The sequence below is a fragment of the Oryzias latipes genome, chromosome 1 (genome assembly GCF_002234675.1).
Source record: "Oryzias latipes chromosome 1, ASM223467v1".
NCBI classification, from domain to species: Eukaryota; Metazoa; Chordata; class Actinopteri; order Beloniformes; family Adrianichthyidae; genus Oryzias; species Oryzias latipes.
In genome coordinates, this window is record NC_019859.2 from 35,848,697 (window position 1) to 35,874,490 (window position 25,794).

Consider the following 25,794-nt stretch of genomic DNA (forward strand, 5'->3'; position numbering starts at 1 on the left):
CATACCAAAGGTTTAAAAATGGGACCCTGCTTGACACTCAGCATTAAGGGATTGGATTGGGGGGTTAAATCCACCAAATGGTTCCCCCTGTGTCTGCAGCTCGGCGCCCCCCCGGGGGACTGGTCAAATGCGGGGAACAAATGTCACACCAGATAGTGTGATTTAATTAAATTTTAATCTTAATTATCTTCACATATGTCCTCCATCATTAGCAAAATGCTACAAGAACATATTAAAAACACCCAAAACACCATTTTCATCCGAGTGGATCAATAACATTCCTTTTCTTCTTTGGTCATTTATTTATCCTCCAGTTATACCTTCATTCATACTTTCTTGGCGTTTTATTTTTGATCTTACTTGTCTAATCCATCCATCCACTCCCTATTCCATTCACTTTTTTCACTTCTGTCTGTCGCTATGCCTCTTTCAGTTTTTATTCTTTCTCAGTTATTGGATTCCTTTTCTTTAAATCAAGTTGTTTCTGTCATCGTATTCTGAATTTCAGTCCAACCACAAACTCTGTGACTTTGTTTTACTCCAGATCAGTGATGAGCAGCTGTTAATGCAGCTGTGATTATGTCGTGCAGGCTAACAATCCAACAAAAACTCAACAACTGACAGCAAAAGCGATCACGGGAAGAAAGGAAACGGTTCCCGTTTAAAATCTTCTTCAGGGGTTCGTTTGTCCTCAGTAACATCTGCTGCATGACTCCGATGGGGCTGACTGAACAAAGTCACAACAGTTAATAAGCAGTAAACAGGTTCTGGAAATGTCAAGAAATTATCCCAGTGAAGACCCCGGAAACCTGACACTAGGAAGATGAAGGGTGTGACTGTGTTTACCAAAAAAAAAACCTTGCAGCACCAGCGTGACACCTACACGCGGTGAGACGTGTCATGTGAGGCTGTCGGATTTGCAGAGTTCTTTTGACAGCAGAGAAGATAATTTTATTCCAGACTGTCAGGCGGACGCCTGCTGAAGACAATGTGACAGGCTTAGGATTTCAGCTTCGGTGGCTTCAGGGCCACAATTTAACATGTTCAGCACGTGCTCAGCGTGGAAAAAAATCCATACGCAGCAGCATAAGTAGAGAAAATCCTATTGCAATTTACAAAGCACATAGCTGGTGAGAGACACTTACAGGATTCCATGCAGAAATATCATTCTTAGTTCACAAATGTGATCTTGACAACATCATTTTACCATTTGTGGCTTGTCATGTCACTGCAAAGGGTTCGAAACACCTACCTTGGTGGGACGGGTTCACATGAGCCAGAGTGAAAACAGACACTCCTACAAGCCACAGTGACAGGGCCATGCTGGACAGGAAGAGTCAAGACTTTGGAGCCAAACTTATTAGCAGGAGATCCTGTTGGAGGAAGCAGAAGGAAACTCACATTAAGAGACAAAATATCATCTTTCTGTGCGTGTCAAACGGTCGCTGGGAAAACAAAAGACTGCGTGTGTGGCGATTCACCGAGAGACGGTACAATGACGGGGGGCAGGAGAGGGACGGACGTAAGCAGAGATGACAACTGAGGAATCAGTGCAGGGAAAAGTCACTCAATGTACTGTTGTCATGGCAACGGCAGAGCGCAGACAGGGATGGAGACAGAGGTGCTCGGTGAGGAATAATGCTGTGAGGCTGTGTGAGTGGACCTGCACAAGACGGAATTTGTGCTTCAGGTCCACAGAGGCAACCCTGATCCCAAACAGACGGGTTTCATGGTTCCATCCTCAGCAAACGCACAAACACACACAAACTTCCAGTCGCAGCTGTCCTTGCGGGTGGAAACGGGCTGTGTGTGTCAAACCCGTACAGGTGACCTTCTCCAAATGTCAAGGTCATAGACCGCTCAGTGAAAATGTGCATGTACATTTCTCAAATGCTGTAAGGGTGAAGTAGGTGAGACACCAAACCGCTCCGCAAATCCAACGCACTGCTCAACGAGCCATCAGTGCTGTTCACTATGCTGTTCACGAGCGGAAGACTCCTTACTTTGGTGACTATGAATAACAGCCGAGGTCTTCACTGAGACCAGCGTCTGCTTGTAAGGCACAGGAAAACAAATAATAAAATAAAGGATGTTGGATTTTTACGAGTAAACCATTTTAGGGACTGGTTTACAAACGTTTTTTTTAATTACGACTTTTAAGTCGTAAATTTACAAGATGATTAGTTACAGATTGACGAGAATAAACAACAAAGTTGTCTCTTTATGGTAGCCTTGCTTAAAAATGAAAGATGTGGAGCATCTTGTCAAACTTTATTAATTGTTTATTTATGGGTTTCAAAAACAAAGAGATTCTGAATCTTTTGGCGACTCAAAACCAGATTATTGTCAGTGGAACCATCTTTCCTTAGATCTGTGTCGGTAAAGCGGAGTTTCATCTGGAAAATAAGGAGCTCAGAGACACGTGTGGGTGTAGAGGACCACTACTGTATCCTCCTTTTCCTTCACAAACCCAGAAGTCCGTTTGTCTCATGACGTCATGAACCGGTCATGCACAGAACACCAAAGCTGAAGGTAAACAGTGTTCCATACGCCCCCCCTCCAGAGGAAATGTCCCGTTTCAACATAAAACAACAAAGAGGAATGAAAATAGTCTGTTATATTAGCGTTAGAAGGTTGAAAATGCCAGAAAGTGCTCCTCCTCCTCAGACAGAAGCATCACACAGATGTAGAGATCTGGTCTTTGCAGGAAGAAAGGATGAAGGTGGACGTCTGCAGGGACACCAACGTCTTCATCAATGGCTGCAGAGATCCTGCAAGCCCCCCATCAATGAATAAAACATGAATAAATTGTAAATCAAACCAACATTTGGAACTTTATCAACAAACATTCAGCTCACCTGTTCTACTGAGTTTAGTCTCTCTGCTGCTCTGAACGCTCACTTCCACTTTAATCTCATACATTTACGAGTGTTTCCCTTTTTTCAACTGAAGATGGAATTTAAAGCCTTGGTTTGAGCAGGAATAAAAGCGTTAGAGATCAACTTGAAAAGTATGTTTTGGTGTTTTGAACATGTTCTTGTAGCGTTTTTGATGCTGGAGGACATATATGAAGAAAATGACATTAGAAACTTCATTTCTGAGTCTTTCTTTAATTAAACTGTGGTGAATCTGAAACACAAAACAAATTTCATTTGGAAAAGATCCTATTTGTGACGTAGAAAATACGATGGGCAAGGCCACAAGATCAGTGCTCCGCCCCTTTCTGATGCATCCATAATTGATCAAATCGCTTCTGGAAATTATTAGTGACACTCAGCCTTATATGTTTGCGTAATAAATCACATGATTTTTTAAAAAAAGACTCACTGAGAAACTGTTGTAATTCCACTCTGTATAGCTATTTTAACCTAACCTTTTTTAATTCAAGCTTAAAATTGATTGAAGGAATATTTCTTTCCTAAGTGACCATGAAATAAGCGAAATAAGGCCCTTTGAAATGGGTATTATATCAGAAATTAACTGACTTCACAGAAGAAACCGGTTCAGGCTTCCATCATCCATCAGTTTCTGATTTCGTCCGCCGTTTGTAGACAAAATCTAAATAACTGTGTCGTTTTCTAGGACATAATTTCTGCAGAGCGGCAGGAGTTCATTAGAAATACACCTCTGAGTTGTGGCCGGGGCTTTTGATATAGAGCAACTCCACCCCTCTTTCGGTCACCCAAGTGTTTAAAAACTCTCCCTCTAGCTTACAGGTCCTCCCACCCCCAACCCAACATTAGCGGTGCAACAAAAACGATGGGGCTGGAATCACTCCTTCCTTGGCTCTGGGCACCCTCTTGGGGCCCGCAGTCGCTCTAGGTGACACCTGGCTCGGTGGGTCGGAGGCCTGACCAGAACTCTCCCAGGGGCAGCACCTGGGGGGGGGGGGGGGGGGCTCCTCAGGGGGGGGCTGTTCTGGCTCCTCTTCCTCTGTGTGGGGTGAGTGGCCCCCAGGCACCCCGGGGATGGGACCCCTGGGCTGAGGGGACCTGAGCCCTATGCTGGGGGGGACTGGGGACTGCTGTTTGACCACCGGGGAATGGACTACCCGCTGTCCCCTACTTACCCTCTTCATCATATAATCTCTTATTGGGGTGATGGGGGGGGTCCCCGTCCCGTGGTTGCCGTATGGAATAGCCCCCCCCTCTCAGTTTTATTTGCACATTAGACATGTAGGGCCCTTGGTAAGGGGGGTGCTTGGACATCACTGCCAGCAAGCAGCAGATGTCCTCTTAGCGCCCTACCCTCCATGTCGAAGGTAGGGCCGTAGACATTTAGGGCCCGTTGGTGGGGAGGGTGATGGGACATCACTGTGAGTAATCAGGAGATGTCCCATCAGTGCCCTACCCACCATTTTTAACTCCACCCCCTTAGTACACACACCCTTCACCCCTCAAAATATACACTCCAACATAAACAAACACATATGCATTTTGCAAGAAAGGTGGGACGTAGGACCATCTGTTCCCTACCCCATCCCTGGTAAGGGGTACTGGGCCCTTGGCAACGGCGGCCATGTTCCCTGGGTGCTGGCTTCCTGGGGCCGGCGGTCCTCTCTCCACACAGGGAGGGGGATCCCTGAGCTTTCTGGCAAGGCCAAGAGCCTGGGATTACATCACATCTGAGCCTGGGGTTGTCTGAGTCCCTGTGGTGGGGGTTCTGGTCCTTGCCTCCAGAGCCCTGGGCCTTGCCAAATTTCCAACTGTGGGCGAGCCTGATAGGGCCATGTTTACAACACTTCCTGTGGACCCCCTCTTCCCCTGGGGGTCCTTCTCCTGGGCGGGGAAAGCCGGCCCCTGCCTTGCTCCTTCCTGGACCAACCGTGGGCCGGGTGGGTGGCTGCCTGGAGTCTCCCTTGGGGGCGGGTCTCCCTTGGGGGATCCTGACTCGTACCTGGGGTTGGGGTGGGGGGATGCCCAGAACTCCTGGGTGGTGGTGAGGTGCTCGTCTGGGGCTGTGGCCGCTCTTCTGGGGTGGGGCCGTGCATTGGGTCCTCCCGGTGTGGCGGGAGGGCTGTTCCTGGTTGGGCCGGAAGTGCACTCTCTGTCCCCCCGTGCCTCCCTGCTCTCTGGGGGCCCCGTGGCGGTCCTGCTGGCCCTGGCCTGGGTGGCGTATGTGATCGCCCAGGGGGCGGTTGTTCTCTATCTGCTACTGTGCGGGCGTTGGGGGGGGGTTCTGGCTGCCGCACCTGCCGCGGCGGGGGTCTTGGTGTGGGGATGGCTGGACACTCTCCCTCCTTCTTTTCACATTCCACCATCCATTTTAGAGGAACACAAAAACACTCACCTGAGCACAGAGCTCCCATTTGTACTCATATTTTGTGTGATTGAATGAAATATTTCACACAAGTTGGTTTGAAGGTATAAGTATGCGTATGTGAACATTATTTGTATTTTGTACATGTTGACATGTGGACATGTCACCCTCCTATCCCCCCCCCCCCCCCCTCTAACATCCCTCTCTCTTCCTCCTTTCCTTTTCCGTCCGGTCCAACTCAAAAGATTTTAAAATATGATTAAAATGAATAAAGTTTGGCCTCAATTACAAAAGGGGTTTATTCAGACATACCTCTGGTTTGTCAGAAGATTAATAACCCCTATTGTTAAAGTAAAATATGTCCAAACACGAGGCCGTCAGCTCTCATCTGTTTGCTCAACTGTTGGACAGGACAAGTTTAAAAAAAGGGGAAAAAAACGATGATCATTATCAGATCTATCCAACCGTCCAGTTCTGATCCAGATTCCAGCGCAGACGAGGAAAACAAAGACGTTCATGGATCTGTTGGTCTGCAGGTGGAGGCATCAGAATGGAGCAGAGCAGGAAGCTTGCGGCCCCGCCCAGAGTATTTTCTATATCACAAATACAAACTTTTTCAAACGGCGTATTTTCATCTGTTCCCGATTCACACCAATTTGAAGAAAGAAATACCCAAAAATTTTATTCCAAATTTTCTTTAAACCTGTCCTCAATCATCACTAATATGCCACCAGAACATGTTAAAAACACCATTTTCCTCAGGATTAGTCTAGGTCAGAATAAGTCTGACTAAGTGTAAGTAGTTTGTTGCATCAACTGAGTCCCCTGCCAGGTGCCATTTTTGAGACAGGAGATGGTAAACAGTGTTTTCTTCAAACCGGTTTTGTGTCTTTGAGGAGACATTCCCCAGAGTACCTGAATAAACCAAACCAACAGGCTACTAGAAATAATGAGCAAAAACAGAAAATAACAAATAAAGAGACAATCAAAATAGCAGATGTAGACAGCTGCAGCATAAATGCATGCAGCAACCATCATGGCCCCACCTTTTCTTACCCATGAAATGTTTCCCATGTCGCCATGGTGAAGACCCTGAGCCGCAGGGATCCGTTTGCAAGGTTTTGAACCTGAAGGATAGCAGGACTTGCAGATAGACATCCAATTAACCTTCAAACCACATATCAAAAAGGTTGTTAACGCAATTAAATTCCATGTATCTCATTTCAGACACAGAAGAAATAATTCAACTCTGGAAGCTGCTAAGCTGTACAATAATCAGAAATGACCTCCTGCATGACCAGCTAGGCGTCAGCAAGCAGAACGTCTCTGAAGAAGTGTTCACAAACAAGCTCTGAAAACGTTGGACAAAACGCCTAAAGGCCACCATCATTGTGAAATTCTTCAGAAACACAATTTATTGAGCTGCAACAATATGATTCAACCTCGTGCAGATTGCATTCTGGTCTATAAAATCCTTCACGGTCTGGCTCCTCCCCCATTTGGGGACTTTGTCAAAAGAAGACAAAACAGAAGCACCAGAGCAGGTTCAAGAGGTGACGGCGTGATTCCTTCCAGAAAGAGCAGCTTTGGACAGACGGTTTCCTCCCTTCGGGCCCCTCAAACCTGGAACACAATCCCAGAAAGCATTCGACGACCCCCCCACACTTCCATCTTTCTCAGAACCATTAAGATGCTGGACGAAAAAACCTGGAATCACAACTAATACGAGCGAAATAGCCATAAAAGTGTTTCCTGAACAAGAGTATGGCCCCCGTTTATGGAACAGTCTGCCAGAGGACCTGGGGGCCACAGAGAGCATTGATGTTTTAAGAAAAGGCTAAAGACCCATCCTTTTAACCTGGCTTTCAGCTCATTTTTTACTACCTTTATTTATTTATTTATTTATTTATCTTGTTTTAAGAACTCACACTAGATTTTTAATGTGTTATTTTAATTGACCTTATTTCAATGTTTTATTGTTTATTGCTTTTATCAATATGTTTACTTTTTCCTTCTCTTTTTTATTTCCGGTGATTCCTCAGTTGGGACCCCTCCCTCCGGGTCGGCTGCTGTTCAGCCTCTGCAGCTCCGGATGGGGACCTGCACCATTTCTCAGCTGTGGTGGAGCGGCCCCCGCCTGTGATGCTGCATTTGGCTGGTGATGCGGCTGTTCACAGAGGGAGGCTCCAATTATCAGCGATTCCAACATCTTGTTTTTGTGCTCAGCCTGTTTCTCATTGTCTTTCCCCATCAGTTAGGAGGGTGGGAGGTGTGAAAGAAGTGGGGGGTTGTGTAGGTACGGGGAGGGCGGCCCTATTTTTACATGTTTTATTTTTGTTTATTTTAATTTTCATGCATGTTTTTATATTATAAATAAAGTTTGATTTGATTTGAAGAGTGAAAATAGAAAAGCGGGGTCATAGTTGTCTTAGTATTGTTCTGATTTTGGCGGGGTTTAGGATGTATAACCTGAGAAACGAAGTATTTTTAAACCTTTTAAACTTAATCTATGTTATGTTAATTTTAAGTCCTTTTATTTCATGTTAATAATGTACTCTTTTATCTTATTTTCTTTTATTTACAGTCCTTTGCGAGTTCGCCGTGGTCACGGGACAGAGGACGAAAATGAGCTGAGGCTACAATCCTGCATTTGTAGTGTTTCTCTGTTTTAGAGCACTTCATACTGTTTCTGTATTAAATACATAAATACAAATATAAATACATTACTATCTCTGAACTGAGAGTCTTCAGGAAAATGTGGTCTTTATTAGAGGTTCCTTTTATGCATCATGCTGCGTTTTTATGTTTACAAGCTTTTACATGTTTTCTTTAAAAATGCAGGGAAATGAGCACGAGCCTCACAGAGCACGCATGTGAACACGAACATGTGGTCGGCTACACTTTTGTGGCTTACTTTTTCTCCATCTTCTTGTTAAGTAATCTCGGTTGACAGATTTGGGTCACCCCTCCACAAATGTTCCCCGTGTATTCAAAGGGCTGGGCTCCGACACAGAGGAGCACCGACAGGACTGCGGTGAAAGCTGCGGCTCCAGCATGAAGCAAACATGCATGCACGCACTAAACACTGTGGACAAAGAACTCTGCAGAATGAGAGCGTGTCCACTTTTATCATGGCGGGCACACACTGCCTCATCAAAAGCCCTCATGGCAGCATGTTTATTTGCCTCCAAACTGTCTCTCTCCCTCACTCACAAAGACACACTCGTGCAGCCACCCACTCATGAGTGTGGATGCAGCGCAAGGACACGGGTGGCTGTGGACAAAGGCACACATCCAGCCTGCAACTAAACCCGCCTCAGGCCAACAGCAGGCCTACTTGGAGTTACAGCAGTTTCTCTGTCAGAGTGTGAACAAAACGTCAATTTATACGCAAATATATAAGGCTAATAATTTCCAGAATTGATGTTATTATTATTATTATTTTTAATGTTTTTGATCACCGCAATTTTGAATTTACACGGTTTACACATTTGGACATATTTGTATAGAAATACATTAACAATCTATAGATGTTTTAAAGATATTCAATAATCTGCTACAGTTGACATACAGTAAATGCATCAGTGAAAAAATAAACCAGTGATTGTTAAAACCATACAGGGTTACAGCATTTCTCAAACAGAGAAGCTCCAACAAAAATGTGAAGATCATTAACACGGTAAAGGCTCTAAACTAGGTAACGTTACTAAACAAATGTTCTGCCTCTCCTGGAGGCGTTTCAGTTTGGCCACTAGGTGGAGCTCAAGCTAAAGAATCACATTTTATTCCACAAGTTTGGAGCAAAAATTGCTTACTTTTAGGGCTGCACGACAGGAGGAAAACCCGCGATTTGCGAAATCAGAGATCAACATTGCAATGGCGATGTAACTTGCGATACGTGAAAAATTAGCAAAACAACCAAATACATCACTTCCATTTTACGTCAACAGTTTTTCTACAAAGAAGAGTCAACATAACTTAAATGAGTGACGTGCGGTGAGGTTGATGGCTGGTGAGGCACCGACTCCTCTGGAGTCAGATTTACAATGAAAGAACAGAATATTTCAGCATTAATCCAACAGCAGCTAACAGCTTATAAAATACACACAAGAACATGCTAGTCCTACAGAAAATATGTCTTTAATAGACATGGATAGAACACTCTTCTTGTATAAAAATTATTCATATGTACTGTAAACAAATTAAAGTATACAGATGAGTTCAGCACACATTTGACCCTCAGTAACTATTTCTGGTATTTTTCTAACTTCAAATTCTGCAGCTTTAATCAGTTATCAAATGTTTTCTGTGGAAATGATCATTAAAATAATTTTTTTAGGCCTAAAATTTAGTTTTCAAATACTTTCAATTTTTCCACTTACTCCCCTGTTATTTTTAAAAAACAAAAAATGGAAAACCATGTTGAGGCCACTGTTTGAGTCCACGCGCCGATCCGTCTCCACAAAAAGCTCTGTTGGAAAGTCTTCCTTATTTTCCTTTAGCCCTCACCAGCAGCTTTTTCTCTCCCCTTACAGCAGTGCAAATCTAAGGGCTGCACAGTGGTGCAGTGGTTAGCACTCTTGCCTCACAGCAATAATTCCCGTGGTTCAAGTCCCGGCTGGGGTTTTCCCCAGGGACCCCGTCTTCCCCCCACTGTCCAAAAACATGCTTCATAGGTTCATTGGTTACTCTAAATTGTGAATGTGAGAGTGCATGGGTGTTTGATTGTGGCCCTGGGCCAGGACACCCACAGGTGGCCAGGATAGGCTCCAGCAGCCCTGTGACCCCAAAAGGGACAAAATTGGTTTAGAAGATGAATGAATGAACACACAGGCCCAGTTATTTTAAAAAAATGTTTCCTTAAAAGAGTGTGGAAAATTCCTGCCTGTGAGTTTGTAAAGCTCTTCATTTAGTCAGAATGTATGTTCAGCTCGAATGAGCGTTGTTGTTGTTAAAAGTGTGCAGATATAATAGGAATCATGGACTACAGCCATGGCGGTCAGGGGACTTCCTGCCGGTGACTTCCGGTCTCCTGAGAGCGTGATCCATGACGGCTAATGATGGCCCAAACAAATGATCCCAGAGAAAAGGAGACTCAGTCCAAGCTGCCAAAAAAGACGGAGAGTTTTTAAACTAGAGTATCACTGCAGCTTCTTGGAATACATCACCACCTCAATGGATTATATGTCGTTTGGGACTATCCTGGCTCGCTTTCAGCCACCCGTCTTCCCTTAATTCTGAGTATACTATGGTCACTGATTCAGCTGAGGCTGTTTATTCTTCTGAATGCGGACAGAGTGTCACGGGCCCGCCATGTTTTGGAGACTCCTTCATCTGAGGAGACGAAAGACACCAAAGAAGCGAATAGAGATAATATAAAGACCTGGGTGAGTTTGGGTGGTGGTTTAGTACCAGGGTTGATGATTATGTATATATATTAGTGTATATTTAAAATGACAAAGTAACCGCGCTGGTTTGTTTTTGTGTAAATAAAAAAAAAAAACAATCAGTGTAAAGAAGGAAAGAGGATCCCTGTTTTTTTGTAATTACCTCCATCTAATGTCGAGTGTTACAGCGTCAGGTCACTGGAACAGGAAAGGCATAGAAGGTCGATCTCTACTTTTATGGATCGATTATTAAGCTTGGATCAATTCAGATCGATTTCATCAACCCAGTCCTACCAACATCTTTGTTCACATTGATGAATGAAGAAAAAATAGCTTTTTATTGTCTCTGCCAAAGTACAAGTGCAGATGCAACAAAATGACTTTCTCTAAGTGGGTAGAAAGGGGGTGATAAATACCTGAGGGCAGCAGTGGAGAAAACAAAGAACATACATCTGTATTCTGCTCTCGATGGGGCAGATGATAAGTGTGGAGAAAAAGACCCGCTGGACCTAAAAAGGCAGCAATCAAAACAGGAAATCAACCGGATGTGAGAACTGAACTGAGAGTCACCCAAAGAAATGGGTTACATCCGGCGCCAATCAAACGAAGTCAATCCGGTGGCCATTTTTACGCAATACATTCGCCGCCATGTTGGAGCCAGAAGTCGTCAGTAAGCAGGGATTAGTCTGAGTCGGTTCTATGTTGAAAGGCCACACCCCTACCACTTGAAAATCTGTCAATCAAATGTTGGATGTGGAGGCCACCAAGCTCCACCTACTTTTATTGAGGCATCTCATGGGTCAGTTTGTAACTTGAACCACTGCAATTTATGAAAAGAAATGAGGATTATCAAGGAGATGTAAAAAAAAAAAAAAAAAAAGGTAAAGGTATCCGATCCAGACGGTTTTATTGACCAATAGAATAACAGAATAATAGCTGTTTGTTTCTCTATGGAGGTCTGTGGGTTTTGGCCTCCTGGAGCCATTTCCTATTTGAACTATTTATTTATGAATTAATGCTTTATTTTTGTACATTTTAAAATGAGAAAAAAAAAACGAATGGCTGTGTTTTTGTCTTTGCTGTTAAACTCTCTAAAATCTGTGCCGCCACGTTTTCTTAACAGTAAATTCAGAAAGAAAACAATGAATGGAGCTAAAGTTTCCTCTCCGGGCTCAGAATCTCTCTTCTGTCCTCTTGACTTGCTTGTTTTTTGCAGCTGGTTGAGTGTCTGACTCAGTGTCAGGTCAAGACCCCCCCCCCCATGTCTTTTTTTGGTTGAGCGAACAGTTTTCCACCAACAGGTTCCAACCAGCCAATGCAGTCTGGATGTAACAAGAGTACAAGTCTGGGTTCATTTAGGAATGAACAAGAATGCTTTTGGGGTTGTTCCTCTAAAACATTTTTTAAAAATTGTACGTTTAAGATTGATTGGCAAATGATGAGGATTAGACTACACACATAATTCTACTGCTCCACAGAATTAAATGACAATGGAAAGGCTTTGTTTGTTATCACTGTGATTATTTAAAGTAGTGCTCTCATGACACTAATTTTTTTGATAGATTAATTAATTATGACCTGTAATTAACTAATCTAATTCATCTATTTTTAATCTAACCTAATAATTGCTGTGAAAAAGTCAAAGTCAACTTTATTGCCGATTCTTTTCATGCGCTCGACATTCAATGAATCGAAATTCCGTTTCTTATGCGTGGACAAAAAAAACATTAACCAACTAGAAGGAGCTGCAGTTCCAGAAGAAACTGCAGGGTTGATCCTGAATGAAAATGAAATTTAAAAGGTAATATTGGCAAAAAAATAAAGAAAGAAATGATCAAAGTTGACCATAAATAAAGTGAAAACAGCACAAAAGCAAAAAAGATATGTTTGTGAAAAATGCCAGAGCTGGGAATCGAACCAGCGAGCTTCTGCACCAAGGATTCCCCATTTATTTCAATGGAGGCAGAAATCCTGGAATATCTGGAAAAGTTCAAGGATTTGAAGGAGCAAAAGTCACAGCTGGAAAAAGCTGAAAGAGCTGAACATTTGAATAGTTGGATGGTTGAAATAGATGAAAACTTGTAGAAGGAGTTAAGTGGCAAAACTGGTGGAAGATACTAGAATAAAGAAAGAGAAACAGGAAAACAGTTGGTTGAATACTTTAGAGCTTCAACCAATAAAGTTTGAATCCAAGATGGCAAATTTACAGTAAATATACGTGGGGTCCAAAGTGGCATGTAGTGCAGGAATTGTGGGTCTGACTACCCACCCACTGCTCACCTCTCCACCCATCTACCCACCACCCATCACCCCACCACCCAGGGGAGATGGGTGGAGAAGTGAGCAGCATAAAATTCCTGGGAGCACACATCAGTGGGGACCTCTCCTCTCCTGGACTGCCAACACTGCATCATTGGCAAAGAAAGCCCAGCAACGCCTCCACTTCCTGCGGATATTGCAAAGGTCAAGCGCCTCACCAGCCGTCATGACCACATTCTGCAGAGGAACCGCTGGGAGCAGGACTTCAAAAACCTCATTTTGAGGTGTTTTCATTCCAATTCATGACATTGTGTCACAGCAAAAGAGCAAATGACAACTTTATGAAGTTTTCTCATGATAACGGACTTCCAAACTTTACTTTCAGACCAAAACGGGGGATTTCTTTCAATCTCAAACAATCAAGTAAATAAAAGAACAAAACATCAGGTCCAAAGTCTCTAGTTTAATGCATAAAAACAGTAAAAAAACACTTTTCCAAGGAATCCAAAACATATTGACTACAACCTACAAAATCAAGTCCATAAAATCTGTTGAAATTCCTTTTTCTACAGTTTACAGTCCCAAGCGATCAACGCTCTGCCCCGTCATTTATGAGAACGAACGCCTCGTCCGGCTTTGTTACTTACATCATGGATAACAGCTGTGGCGTTGTGGTCAAAGCAGACGACTTTTTACTTATACTTATTGACAGTCGTTTAATGGAGTCCTTAAAACAATTTAAGTGTTAATTTTTTTCTTTTAGAGCCTAAAGGGTAACCAAACAGGACATCAACTGTTTTTGGCTGTTTAACTGTAAAAATGAAGCTTTAAAAGTCCCGACTGTTGGTCCTTGCCAAATGTTTGACAATTTAAAATAAACTTGCTTAATTTCTGAATTTATAGTTGTCTGTGTGCTGCTGTAACAGGACGTGATCTGTTCATTTTAATTACACAAAATATTGACTGTCTCTAAGTTTCTTTCCCCCCTTGTATTCTGTGTTGGGTTTTGTAGCCCCTCCTTAATGTGTTCTTCTTCGTGGTTTTCTCTTTATAAGGTTGGCGCTTTCTTTCCCTCTCTCCTTTTTGTTTTACTGTCCAGCGGGAGAGGTGGGTGTCCTGTAATGTTAGCCATATGAATCCTCATTTTATGTTAATTATTGTGCCATATACTGTTATTATTTGGAATCTGTTATGAAAAACATAAAAACCTTTGTAGATGTTAACTGTTTATTTCAGAATAAGAATTTCCTGTTCATGTTCTGTGCTCCCTCTACCTCTCACCCTCATGTAGGAGCTAATACGGGATGCTAACACCGTAATTTCTATTTTATTTTTGGAAAATTGCCAGATACGCAATAAACGGAGGTGGTCTCCAAGGGTGCTGATGTGTCCCGAGATCTTTTGACTTCCTAAACACAACGCAGAAGTGATCCGGTTACACTTGGTGCCGTTAGACCCGTCCTATCGCGGATCAGCAATCTCTGTCGCCATCACCGTCTCTGCATGATCCAGACCACCTCGCAGGCGGCTAACAGCGGCAGTTTGTAACGGTTGAACTGTTCCCTGCACATTGACTTACAGGTTTTTCAACAGCCCGTTGAATAAGGGCGCAATTTTACCTGTGCTCTGACTGACAGGTGTTGTTTTTTTTTTTTTGTTCTTTTTACATGCGTCGGCTTGCTTATTGTCAAGTATGTTGTTACATGGCATACATGGCAATCAACATTTCTGATTTTTTCTTCATGAGTTCATAAGAAACAGTTTTTTCCCCCCATTCTTTTTCTGTTTTTAAGTACTGTGGCTGCACCAACACAGCATACTTTCTGTTGAGGTGATTGATATTTGTGGGACCCTGAAACCGGAAAATATGTCTGAACAAAAGTTTACCAGTCATCAGATTTGTTCTGGTTTGGGGAGGGGTCAGCCCTTGCTTTCATTTGGGAGGGGAAGATTTATGAGGCCCAGCAACTTTCATTGTGTCACAGAACAGTCAGAAATTTCTCCTCCTCTAATCCCTGCTGCAACTTCCACACCTGTTGCAAATGCCCCCCCTAGTCCCACCCAAGTTATTACAGTTGAAACGCTCAGCACTGTAATTAGCGACTTGGCAAAACAGATTGTGGACAATATCACAGCAAATCTCAGTGTGATGCAGCACAACAAACCTGTCCAATCACAACCCGCCGAGAGACAACCCTCAGAACACAATGAACAGTTAAGAGTGGTGATCCAGCCGGAAGCTAAAGCACCACCGTATTTTAGGGGTGACCAAACAGATACCTTTTCTATTGATGAGTGGGAAGATATGATGAGATGTTACTTGTCCAGACTGAATTGTGGATCTCAACAAGCATTTGACTTAGTGATGTCCAGACTGATGGGCAAGGCCAGGGATGTAGTGAAAGTGTCTCTGCGCTGCCATCCCACACTGAGTGATGCTGAATTGATGGATGTTGTTTTTGACATTTTGAAGCGCAACTTCAGTGAGCTAACATTCTCTGATCTTCCAATGAAGGACTTCTATAATACATTGCCATTTCTTGGTGAAGACGCAATGGATTATTGGATCCGCCTTAACAAAGCTATGGATGTTGCCATTGAGTGCCTTCGCAGGCGAGGCAGACTTGTGGAAAGCCCAAGTGCTGAGGTTGTCATGATGTTTATTAACCACTGTCCTGACGCCCGCCTTGCACTGTCTTTTCAGTTAAAAGACCCTCACGAATGGACAGCAGCTGAAGTACAGAAGAAATTGGACAGCTATTTAGGCAAAATCAAAAGCTCAGTCCCTCAGTCAAAACATGGTTTGAGTCAAACCATTCCCAGTCAGAATGCCCTGAGTTTTACCTGTCAGTCTCAGCTTGATTCTAATGCAGTCGCTTTTCCTACAAAAGATCAACACTGTCATCCTTCGCAGGTTTCACAATCAACCAATGTCAATTGCCAACATCAGTCTGTTGGTGATGTTCGAACCCCTCAACACTCAACGGTGACTGCTGATTCTGCTGCTAATACATTCATTTCTTCACAGCCCATAATTGAACATGCCACCCAACAAATGGTGAACATGTTTGATAAAGTTCTGTCACTGTGTACTTCTTCTCTTACAACTGATCGTCGGAGACAACAGCAAAATGGCCGTCCACATGGTCAGCAGAAATTTGAACATTTCCCATGCAAGGTCTGTAGTTCAAAAGACCACACTACCCACGCTCATTGCAGACTATTTAGACTATGCCTCAACTGCTTTGGTTCAGGACATGTGAAACGTGACTGTACATTGGTGGCTCAGAAACCACCAACAGTAGTTCCCTCTTCTAGCACTGATTTAAACTAGCAAGCCCATGTGAAGAGAGGGGCAGCATGGGTCACACGGGAAATACCCTCAGAAATACAGTAGACCCTTACGCAGTATATGTGAACTGTTGTGAGTCATTGTCAGACAAGAAGACTGTGATTTTTGTTGGATCACAACGAGTAGATCAGGCCTGTGAGTTGTTCTACACCCCCGTGTCTGTTGGAAACAGAGCCGTTTTGAGAGGAATGCTTGATTCAGGGAGCATGTCATGCACAATAAGTGAAGAGGCAGAAAGCAAACTACAGTCTTTTGGTGTTGTACTTACTCTCAAATCTGTCCCCGAAAATGTGGTTATGGTTGGTTGTGGTGGCCTGCTAACACGCCCAAAATGCATCTACAATTTGGATCTTGAAGTCTATGGTTTTCGATTTGAAGTGCCAACTTTTGTGGTGCCAGGACAGAGGGATGAACTGATCATTGGTACCAATGTACTCCGTCCAGTTATACAGAAAATGAAGTGTGACCCAAAATATTGGGAGCTGATATCATCAAGGACTTCAGACCCAGGATGCGATGAGTTTCTCGAGCTTCTCAGTTGCACCTCACGATGGTCTGGCTCCGAGCAACCAGACAAGATTGGATCTGTGAAGTTGAGACAAGCTGTCACTTTACTGCCACAGAAGGAATATGTGGTGTGGGGGAAACTGCCATCTTCTACTCCAGTGTCACCAGGGTGCACTGTGATTGTAGAACCATCTTCAACTCGTTCAGCCCCAAAAAGCATCCTTGTTGGTCGAGTTGTGACACCCATGTGGGGTGACCACTGGATCCCAATGAAGGTTCTCAATCCCACACTCAAACCCATAACACTACGTCGAAACACCAAGATTGCTGATGTATTTTCCTGCGTAGCTGTTGAAGATATGACTTTCTATCAGGGTTTGTGCAAAAGTGTGTCTGACTTTTCAGGAGTGCCCACTGTAACACCAGATCCAACATTTGACCCCGTGAAGCTCCTTGCTGAAAGAGGTTTGGGGGACATCGATGTCCAGAGCTGTGAAGTGTCAGATGAATGTAAGAGGAAACTTGCACATCTCCTGTTGACATACCAAGATGTATTTTCCAGAGACAAACTCGACTGCGGTGAGGCTAAGGATTTTGTCCACCGCATTCATCTCACTGATGATCGTCCATTCCGCCTCCCATATCGACGCGTACCACCAGCCCATTATCAGCAGCTGCGTGAAGTGCTTTCTGACATGGAAATCAAGGGCATTATCAGTAAGTCAGTCAGCGAGTATGCTTCACCTCTAGTAATTGTCTGGAAAAAGTCAGGTGATTTAAGGATATGTACTGACTTATGTACTGACTTTCGTTGGCTGAATGCCAAGACCGTCAAGGATGCTCATCCCTTGCCTCATCAGGCTGACTGCCTGGCTGCACTTGGTGGTAACATCCTTTTTAGCACCATGGATCTGACATCAGGATTTTACAACATTCCACTTCATGAGTCTGACAGACACTACACTGCTTTTACAACCCCTCTTGGTCTTTATGAATACAACCGCCTACCACAAGGTCTATGCAACAGTCCTGCTTCTTTTATGAGGATGATGCTCAGTATCTTTGGTGACCTGAACTTCTCCAAGCTCCTCTGTTACTTGGATGATCTCCTGATTTTTGCACCTACAGAAGATGAAGCCTTGATGAGATTGCAGATTGTTTTCAATCGTCTGAGAGCTAATAATCTTAAACTGTCACAGAAGAAATGTCACTTTCTTCGGAGCTCTGTGAGATTTTTGGGACATGTAATAGATGCTGATGGAGTCTCGGTTGACCAGGAAAAGGTCAAGGTTATTTCTGCCTTTGTGAAGAACGATCTCATGAACCCTGATGGCTGCACCCCATCTCAGCAGAAAATCAGATCATTTCTTGGGATGGTACTGTTTTACCAACACTTTATTCCTGGTTGCTCACGTATTGCGAAACCTCTTTATGCTTTGACAGCACGACAAAAGAGAAAAGCAAAGGGGCGTGGCAAAGCTGGAACCTATCGTACACTCACCCCTCAAGATTGGACACCTGCTTGTGAGAGAGCATTTGAGGGGCTTAAAACTGCGCTACTGAACTGTGTGATGTTGTCCCACCCGGATTTTGACTCCCCCTTCATTCTCTCAACTGACGCATCTATGGATGGGTTGGGTGCTGTTTTATCCCAAGTTCCACCTGGTGAATTGAAAGCTAGGCCTGTAGCCTTTGCCAGCAAGTCCCTCAGTCGCAGTCAGACCAAATATCCTGCACACAGACTTGAGTTTTTGGCATTGAAGTGGGCAGTGTGTGAAAAGTTTTCCCACTGGCTAAAAGGTCATAGCTTTACAGTTTGGACTGATAACAATCCACTAACTTACATCCTCACTAAGCCCAAACTTGATGCTTGTGAGCAGCGCTGGGTCTCTAAACTTGCCCCATACTCTTTCGACATCAAATACATTCCTGGGAAACAGAATGTAGTGGCAGATGCTTTGAGCAGAACTCCCTTTGTGACCCCATTAGCACAGCGCATTTTGGCAGAGCCATATTCTGAGCTTTTGGAACAGGTCTGTGAAATGAATGGTGATGTAGTGCAAGACTCATTTCATTTAACCTGTCAAACACAGCTGTTAGACAGTTTGTCTGTTGCCAACAATGCCGACATGTCCATGTCACAAGAGGACGTTTCATCTGTTTTGACTTCTCTGATTGATTGGGATTCTGCTTCCAGGCAGCGTGCAACATATCTGGCTAACCATTTGACAACACTTGAAAAAACAGACCTGAACATCTCCACTGTCTTTGACCTTGCCGACTTACGTTCTAGACAAGAACAGGATCCTGTTGTTTCAAGGGTGTCTTTCTATGTTGAACGTAAGCAGCGCCCATCAAGGCGAGAACGTTGTAATGAGAGCCGACAAACATTGAAACTACTCAAGCAATGGGAAAAACTTGCCTTTCTAAATGGTATTCTCTACAGAGTGACAAAAGATGCAATAACAAAAAAGAAGAGGTTCCAGTTTGTCGTCCCTGGTTCTTTGATAGCTGCAGTGTTGCGCGGTGTTCATGACGATGCAGGTCACCAAGGACAGCCACGAACATTATCACTTGCCCGTCAGCGTTTTTTTCTGGCATGACATGGAGAAGGATGTGCGAGGGCATGTCAGGAACTGCCACAGGTGTGTCCTCAGTAAGACCCCAGAACCTTCAGTAAGAGCCCCTTTAGAGAGCATTAAGACCAGTGCTCCACTAGAACTTGTGTGCATTGACTTCTGGTCAGCAGAAGACCACAACAATAAATCACTGGATGTTCTCGTTATTACCGATCATTTCACAAAGCTTGCACATGCTTTTCCATGTCAAAATCAAACTGCTAAGTGTGTTGCCAAGAAGTTGTGGCACTGCTTCTTTTGCATTTATGGTTTTCCAGAACGTATTCACTCAGATCAGGGGGCCAATTTTGAGAGTGAACTTATGACAGAACTCCTTCAGTTGAGCGGTGTTTCTAAGTCTCGCACTTCACCTTATCACCCTATGGGTAATGGGACGACAGAGAGATTCAATCGAACTCTGGGGAGCATGTTGAGGTCTCTTCCTCCAAGATCAAAGCAAAAATGGCCACAGATGATTCAGACTCTGACATTTGTTTATAACTGCACCAGCCATGAGACCACAGGTTTTGCTCCTTTCTATCTAATGTTTGGTAGAGTCCCAAGGCTACCAGTCGACCACATGTTTAAAAGTGTTCTAAAGGACGACAACATTTGTGACTACAATGTTTATGTCAAAACACTTGTTGACGACCTGCGTTCGGCGATGCTTCATGCACAGCGCAATATTGCAAAGGAGCAAAAACATCAGTCTGACCAATATAACAAGAGAGTGAAGGGTCTGCCTCTTTCTCCAGGTGATCGGGTGCTGGTTGCAAATAAAAATGCCAGAGGCAGACGGAAACTATCGGATAGATGGGAACCCATCATCTACACAGTTGTAGCGTCTAAACCCGCAATTCACATTTACAGGATCAGGGATGCCCATGGAAATGAGCGAGTGGTGCACCGGAATCTCCTTCTTGACATCAACTTCTTACCATTGATGGTTGATATAGATAACAATGCATCCTGCTCTGTCAGTGAAACTGCAAACACTGCTCAAGAGGGCGCAGCATTATCGGTTGTGGATGCGGAGGCTGGAACAGTTGAATCTTCTTTGGCTGAGTCTCTGACCTGGCCTAGTGAGTCTGCTGATGACCGTACATCAGAGTGGGTCAGACAATTCCCCACATCTGTGCCTGACAATGTCACATCACCTGGAGTGCAATCTTGTGATGATTCAGTCCACCCTATTTCATGTCCTTCAGAGCCGCATAACGTAGAGCAACCGACAACTAGATTTGGGAGGGTTATTAAACCAGTTTGCCGGCTTATTGACTCTATGGCTCAGATAGAAATACTTTTGGACGTATGAAACATACAGTTTTTTTTTTACATGCATAGGTTTTCTGAATGCATGAAAAACTCGTGTTTGACAGAATTCCTTGTATTTTTATTTGTTTTTCTTGGATGCTTTTTTTTTTTTTTTTTTTAGTAAGGGAACCTGGAAATCTGTATTTTGTGTAGCTAAACGTTAAGGTGTAAAAGGCACCTTATAATGTCTGGAGTTTTTATTTTTGGGAGTGCTATGACTCTAGCACATCTCAGGTCTCTAACCTTTCATTAGGTAGCATGTTGCTGATTTGTTTGGCTCAGTTTATTGATTCCTCAGACCAAAGTCACGTATGCTTTTGTAAATATATTTGTATTTTGTGTAATTCTAAGGGGGTGAGTGTAACAGGACCTGATCTGTTCATTTTAATTACACAAAATATTGACTGTCTCTAAGTTTCTTTCCCCCCTTGTATTCTGTGTTGGGTTTTGTAGCCCCTCCTTAATGTGTTCTTCTTCGTGGTTTTCTCTTTATAAGGTTGGCGCTTTCTTTCCCTCTCTCTTTTTTGTTTTACTGTCCAGCGGGAGAGGTGGGTGTCCTGTAATGTTAGCCATATGAATCCTCATTTTATGTTAATTATTGTGCCATATACTGTTATTATTTGGAATCTGTTATGAAAAACATAAAAACCTTTGTAGATGTTAACTGTTTATTTCAGAATAAGAATTTCCTGTTCATGTTCTGTGCTCCCTCTACCTCTCACCCTCATGTAGGAGCTAATACGGGATGCTAACACCGTAATTTCTATTTTCTTTTTGGAAAATTGCCAGATACGCAATAAACGGAGGTGGTCTCCAAGGGTGCTGATGTGTCCCGAGATCTTTTGACTTCCTAAACACAACGCAGAAGTGATCCGGTTACACTGCCCCCCCCTGAGGTTGAAATTAGGTCGTAAAGCTGAATTTCGTGATTGGTCAACTGTTGTGAGTCCCACGGCGCCATTTCAGAAGGTTCACGGCATGCTCTGCAGCTCTGTACGAAAGCCCCGCCCATCTTTAAACGCTCCCAGGGCGGTGGAGCTCCGCCACGACGCTGCTAAACCGGCCCAGAAAGCCGCTGCGGGATGGGGAGGCAGCCTGATCGGGCCTCCCGAACTTTAATTTTTTATTTTCATCCAGACAATCATAACAAATGGTGTTGATCCCTCAAGCTAACCTCACTGTCAATCACAGATCCAAACCGCGTGTCCTCCGCTCAGCCCGCCTCCACCAGCCCCGCCTCCCCAAGACCCGCCCCTTTTTTGTATTAAGAGATGGAGTAAGCCTCCAACTGTCCTGTTGTGTTACATCAAACGAAGCCCAAAACACCACAGCAAAAACTGGAGAACTGGTTCCCGTCCAACTCAAGATTCTTCTCCAGCATTCATACTCAAGCACAATTACTAAATATACTAATAACTAGGCCTGCACAATATACCGCAAATTTATCGTTATCGCAATATCCAGCTCTGCAATAGGCATATCGCAAAAGACTGCGAATATCGCAATAAATCGTAAACCCAAAATGTGTTAAAACAATCTTATTGAAGCTTGACGCTTTTAACGAATCAAATAAATCCCTTTATGCTTTGACCAATCAGATGGACGCCTTCCCATTGTTGACCAATCAGATGGAGGCCTATTATGTTAGATGTTTGTCACCTATGTCAATGAGGGTCATTTGGAGTGTAATTTTAAACTGTTTCTAATGAAATGGGAATGGTGTTTTTGGCATTTTTCTATTTTTTTATATACCGTAAATTATATCGTTATCGCAATATTAATCTCTAATATCGCATATCGCAAGTTTTCCTCATATCGTGCAGCCCTACCAATAACAATATATGTAATGGACTTTCAAAATCCTTAAGCTGTGGGTCATTAGTTTGCCAGGAGGCACTGAGTCAGGGATTTGTGGGACCTGGACTCCAAAATGGGAATACGGCCATAAACCACTTTGGGACTCGGATGTTGCATCAGCCAAGAGCTTTGAAAGATTAATATCGCTTTCTGGATTACCAGCAGTTCCAAGTGAATTATATAGAAAGATTACAAAATAGGATTTTTAATTCAATATGTAATTTACTAATACGTATTTGGCAAACGGTGTTATTTTAGTTGTTCAGTAATGAATATAAGGGAGGTGAGAATGTTCACGAACCTTCAGATGGAAATAGGTCTGCATTTGTACTGAAGCCGGATTTGCACCGCTGCAGCTTTATTATAGCAGAATGTGTTTACTTCAGCAGGTCTGCTAAAGCACACGACATTCATTTGAATGAAAGCGAACGGTTCAAATGTGAATCTAGCATCTGCTTAGCGTGTTCCACCTGCTGCTCACATCCACAAACAGCCTCAGCTTCTTTTTAATGAGAATGAACACAGTGATAATGTCTGGACAAATACAGACCGCTGTCTTTGTAACATGACTCCATGAGGAGAAACCAGGAACTATGTTGTGGTCAATTAAAATAACTTGACATTTTTTTAAATGGATCTCAACATTGTGTTGAAAATGAGCGATTTCCGTGCAGCCGGGGTATTTGGTGATTTTGAAATGTGGCGGTTGATTACCGAGCTCCAGCCAGCAACTGGCGGCCGGGAAGTCGTAGAACAAATCAAGTATCTTGGAGTAATCTTTGAATCAAATTTAACTTTTAGAGATCATGTAAAGAAAATATCCAATATCGTCAAATTTTAAGCAGATGAGGTCGTCTCTGACTACTGAGGCAGCAAAGGTTTAGATGCATTCAATACCTTTTTGTCATATAACTTATTGTCTCACTACATGGTCCCAGACAAATGAAAGCACTATGAAACCCCTCAAGTTTCTGTTTAAGATAACCCTGAAGGTTTTAGACAAAAGCCTCTGCGTTATCATTACTGTGACATTCTAAGTAAGTATAGCATAATGGATTTTGACAGTTACATAACCTGACGCATCGGACGGTTCAGGCTTCCATGTCGTGCATTAATTTCTGATAATTCTCACTTCAAAGGGCATTAATTCGCTTACTCACAAAACAAATAAATATTCAACCAGTTTTAAGTCCTTTAATCTTGTTATTTTTCCGATTTGGATGACTTTTTTCCACAATAAGCGGACAATTTGTTACGTGGCCGCACCACCGCTGCAGTCAAGATTCGGCGATATCAAGCGATGTCTATGCTGATGATCACGATGTGTTAAATAAAGCATCAGTTCAGAGAGAAAGTTCACCTCTTACCGCTTGTTTCTGTCCAGATGCTGAAGGTAAAGTGTCATGGTGCCTCCTGGAGTCCTCTCCTCCCCCCTCCCCTCTCTGCTCTGCTTTTACAGATTGGACCCAGCTGTTGGCACTCACCTCATCATCATGCCTTCTCCAGCATTCTGTGCCATTTGTTGCCCCTCGATGATGCATTACCTGGTCTCTAGTCTCGTTCTCTAGTTTACGTTTTCCATGCTTTACTAACTACAAGTTCTCCACCTCGTCTACAGGACAGTTTCCACCAGTGCCGACCTGGGTCCTATCTCCACACGAGCAGACTGAACTTCACCAAAGCCTCCAGCCACGCCACGACTCCACTCCACGCCATGCCACTGCTTCCAGCCGCTTCACCAGAATTACCACGCCGTTGGATATTCAACATCCACACCCACCCACTGGTCCTCGCCCCATCATCATCGTCAACAACTTACTGGAACAATTAATCCGTTAGTGATCCATTTTGTTCTCCTGTGGTCCTTCCGGGTTTCAGCATCTGGGTCTGCTCAGCCTAGCTGATCATGACAAAGTTTGTTTTAAAGAAGCCAGCGCTGTGATACAGAACCTTTAAGCTATGTGACCGGAACTACTTTTTTAGGCGTGCGGTTATCACTGTGCGTTTTCACTTTTTAAACGCACACCCAGCAGCCAATCAGAATCGAGTATTCACCCGGACCGTGGTATAAAAAATGTTCAAGGATGCCAAGTAAAAAAACAAATGTTGGAATAAGCACCAGGGCTTTGACTCAAGGGGACTGTAATGTACAAAAATGCAGGACTAAATGTAGCTAAGCAGTGGTGTCAATCAGAGGAACACAGTTATGGAACACACTGCCACAGCACATTAGAAACCGTGGAAACTACCCTACCCTCAGAGTCCAAACAAACCAGTCTTGTTATTATTGTTTTTCTTGGGTTCATTAGACTCGTGTTTTATTGTAAATAATCCTTGTAAATATCTTTATCACTAGTATTGTGCTATGGTGTTGGGTTGTAAATGTAATTGTTGAACCTTTTATCCTGTCTTAGGACAATGGATGAAATTGAGCTCCTGTGCTAATAACTGGCATATTTATGCTGAAGCAGCTGTTGTTAATACATCGATTAATATGCACTGTCCTAATTCAAATAAATAAATGATCGTTTTGTCCGTTTTTCTGCCTCAACTTTGGTATTTCAGAAACCGAGACGCCACACGACCAATGACCATCTGTCCATCTATTATAACTAATTTTTCCGTCATGAACATTAAGGGCCATGAAGATTCCAGTGCTCTGTAACCTTTGTGCTATCCTAGGCACTTTAACATTAGGAGTTGGGTCATCTAGACCAGTGTTTTTCAACCAGTGTGCCGCCGTGGGAAATTGCCCTCATTAATCATTAACTGATCTAAAAACATTTTCCATCTCCAGGAAATCAGCTCTCTGTTGATCCAAACAGGCCCTGATAAAACACTGAATAGTTAGGAATATAAAAGATCTTAAAATTACTTTTTCTTTGTGTTTATTTAATTCTATTAAGGACATTTTGATAAGAATGACGGTACCACGATTTACCTGCAGCTATGACAGTTTGTGGAAAAGTCCCGCCCCTTTAACTGTCTCCACCAATCATTCTTGAAGGCTTAATCACATGTCATCAGTCTGACCAATCAGAAGTGGTTAAAGTCTTCACTTCCTTGTTCTTAATTCTGCTGATAAAGTCGCTCAGTTCTAACAAAAATACCAGCTACAGCTCGTCTTTGCCGTGGCTCAAAAAAGGTTGAAAAACACTGATCTAGACCCACTAGACAGTGCTCTGAACCTTTTTTCTTCAATGATTTGTGATCTTCACTGGTGTCCATGGATTACATGAAA

The 25,794-nt window shown here is 43.3% G+C and overlaps 1 protein-coding gene across 3 annotated transcripts in view; it reads right to left on the minus strand.

Annotated features, from left to right (window-relative positions):
- LOC101161954 (adhesion G protein-coupled receptor L1) overlaps window positions 1–25,794 on the minus strand; it is a 59,329-nt gene that overhangs the window by 27,708 nt on the left and 5,827 nt on the right. For all 3 annotated transcript variants that reach the window (XM_023964618.1, XM_023964653.1, XM_023964594.1), the window contains exon 2: window positions 1,253–1,373. In XM_023964618.1, the coding sequence (XP_023820386.1) occupies window positions 1,253–1,322 (70 nt within the window). In that variant the 5' untranslated portion in view covers window positions 1,323–1,373. The remainder of the gene's footprint in view (window positions 1–1,252; window positions 1,374–25,794) is intronic.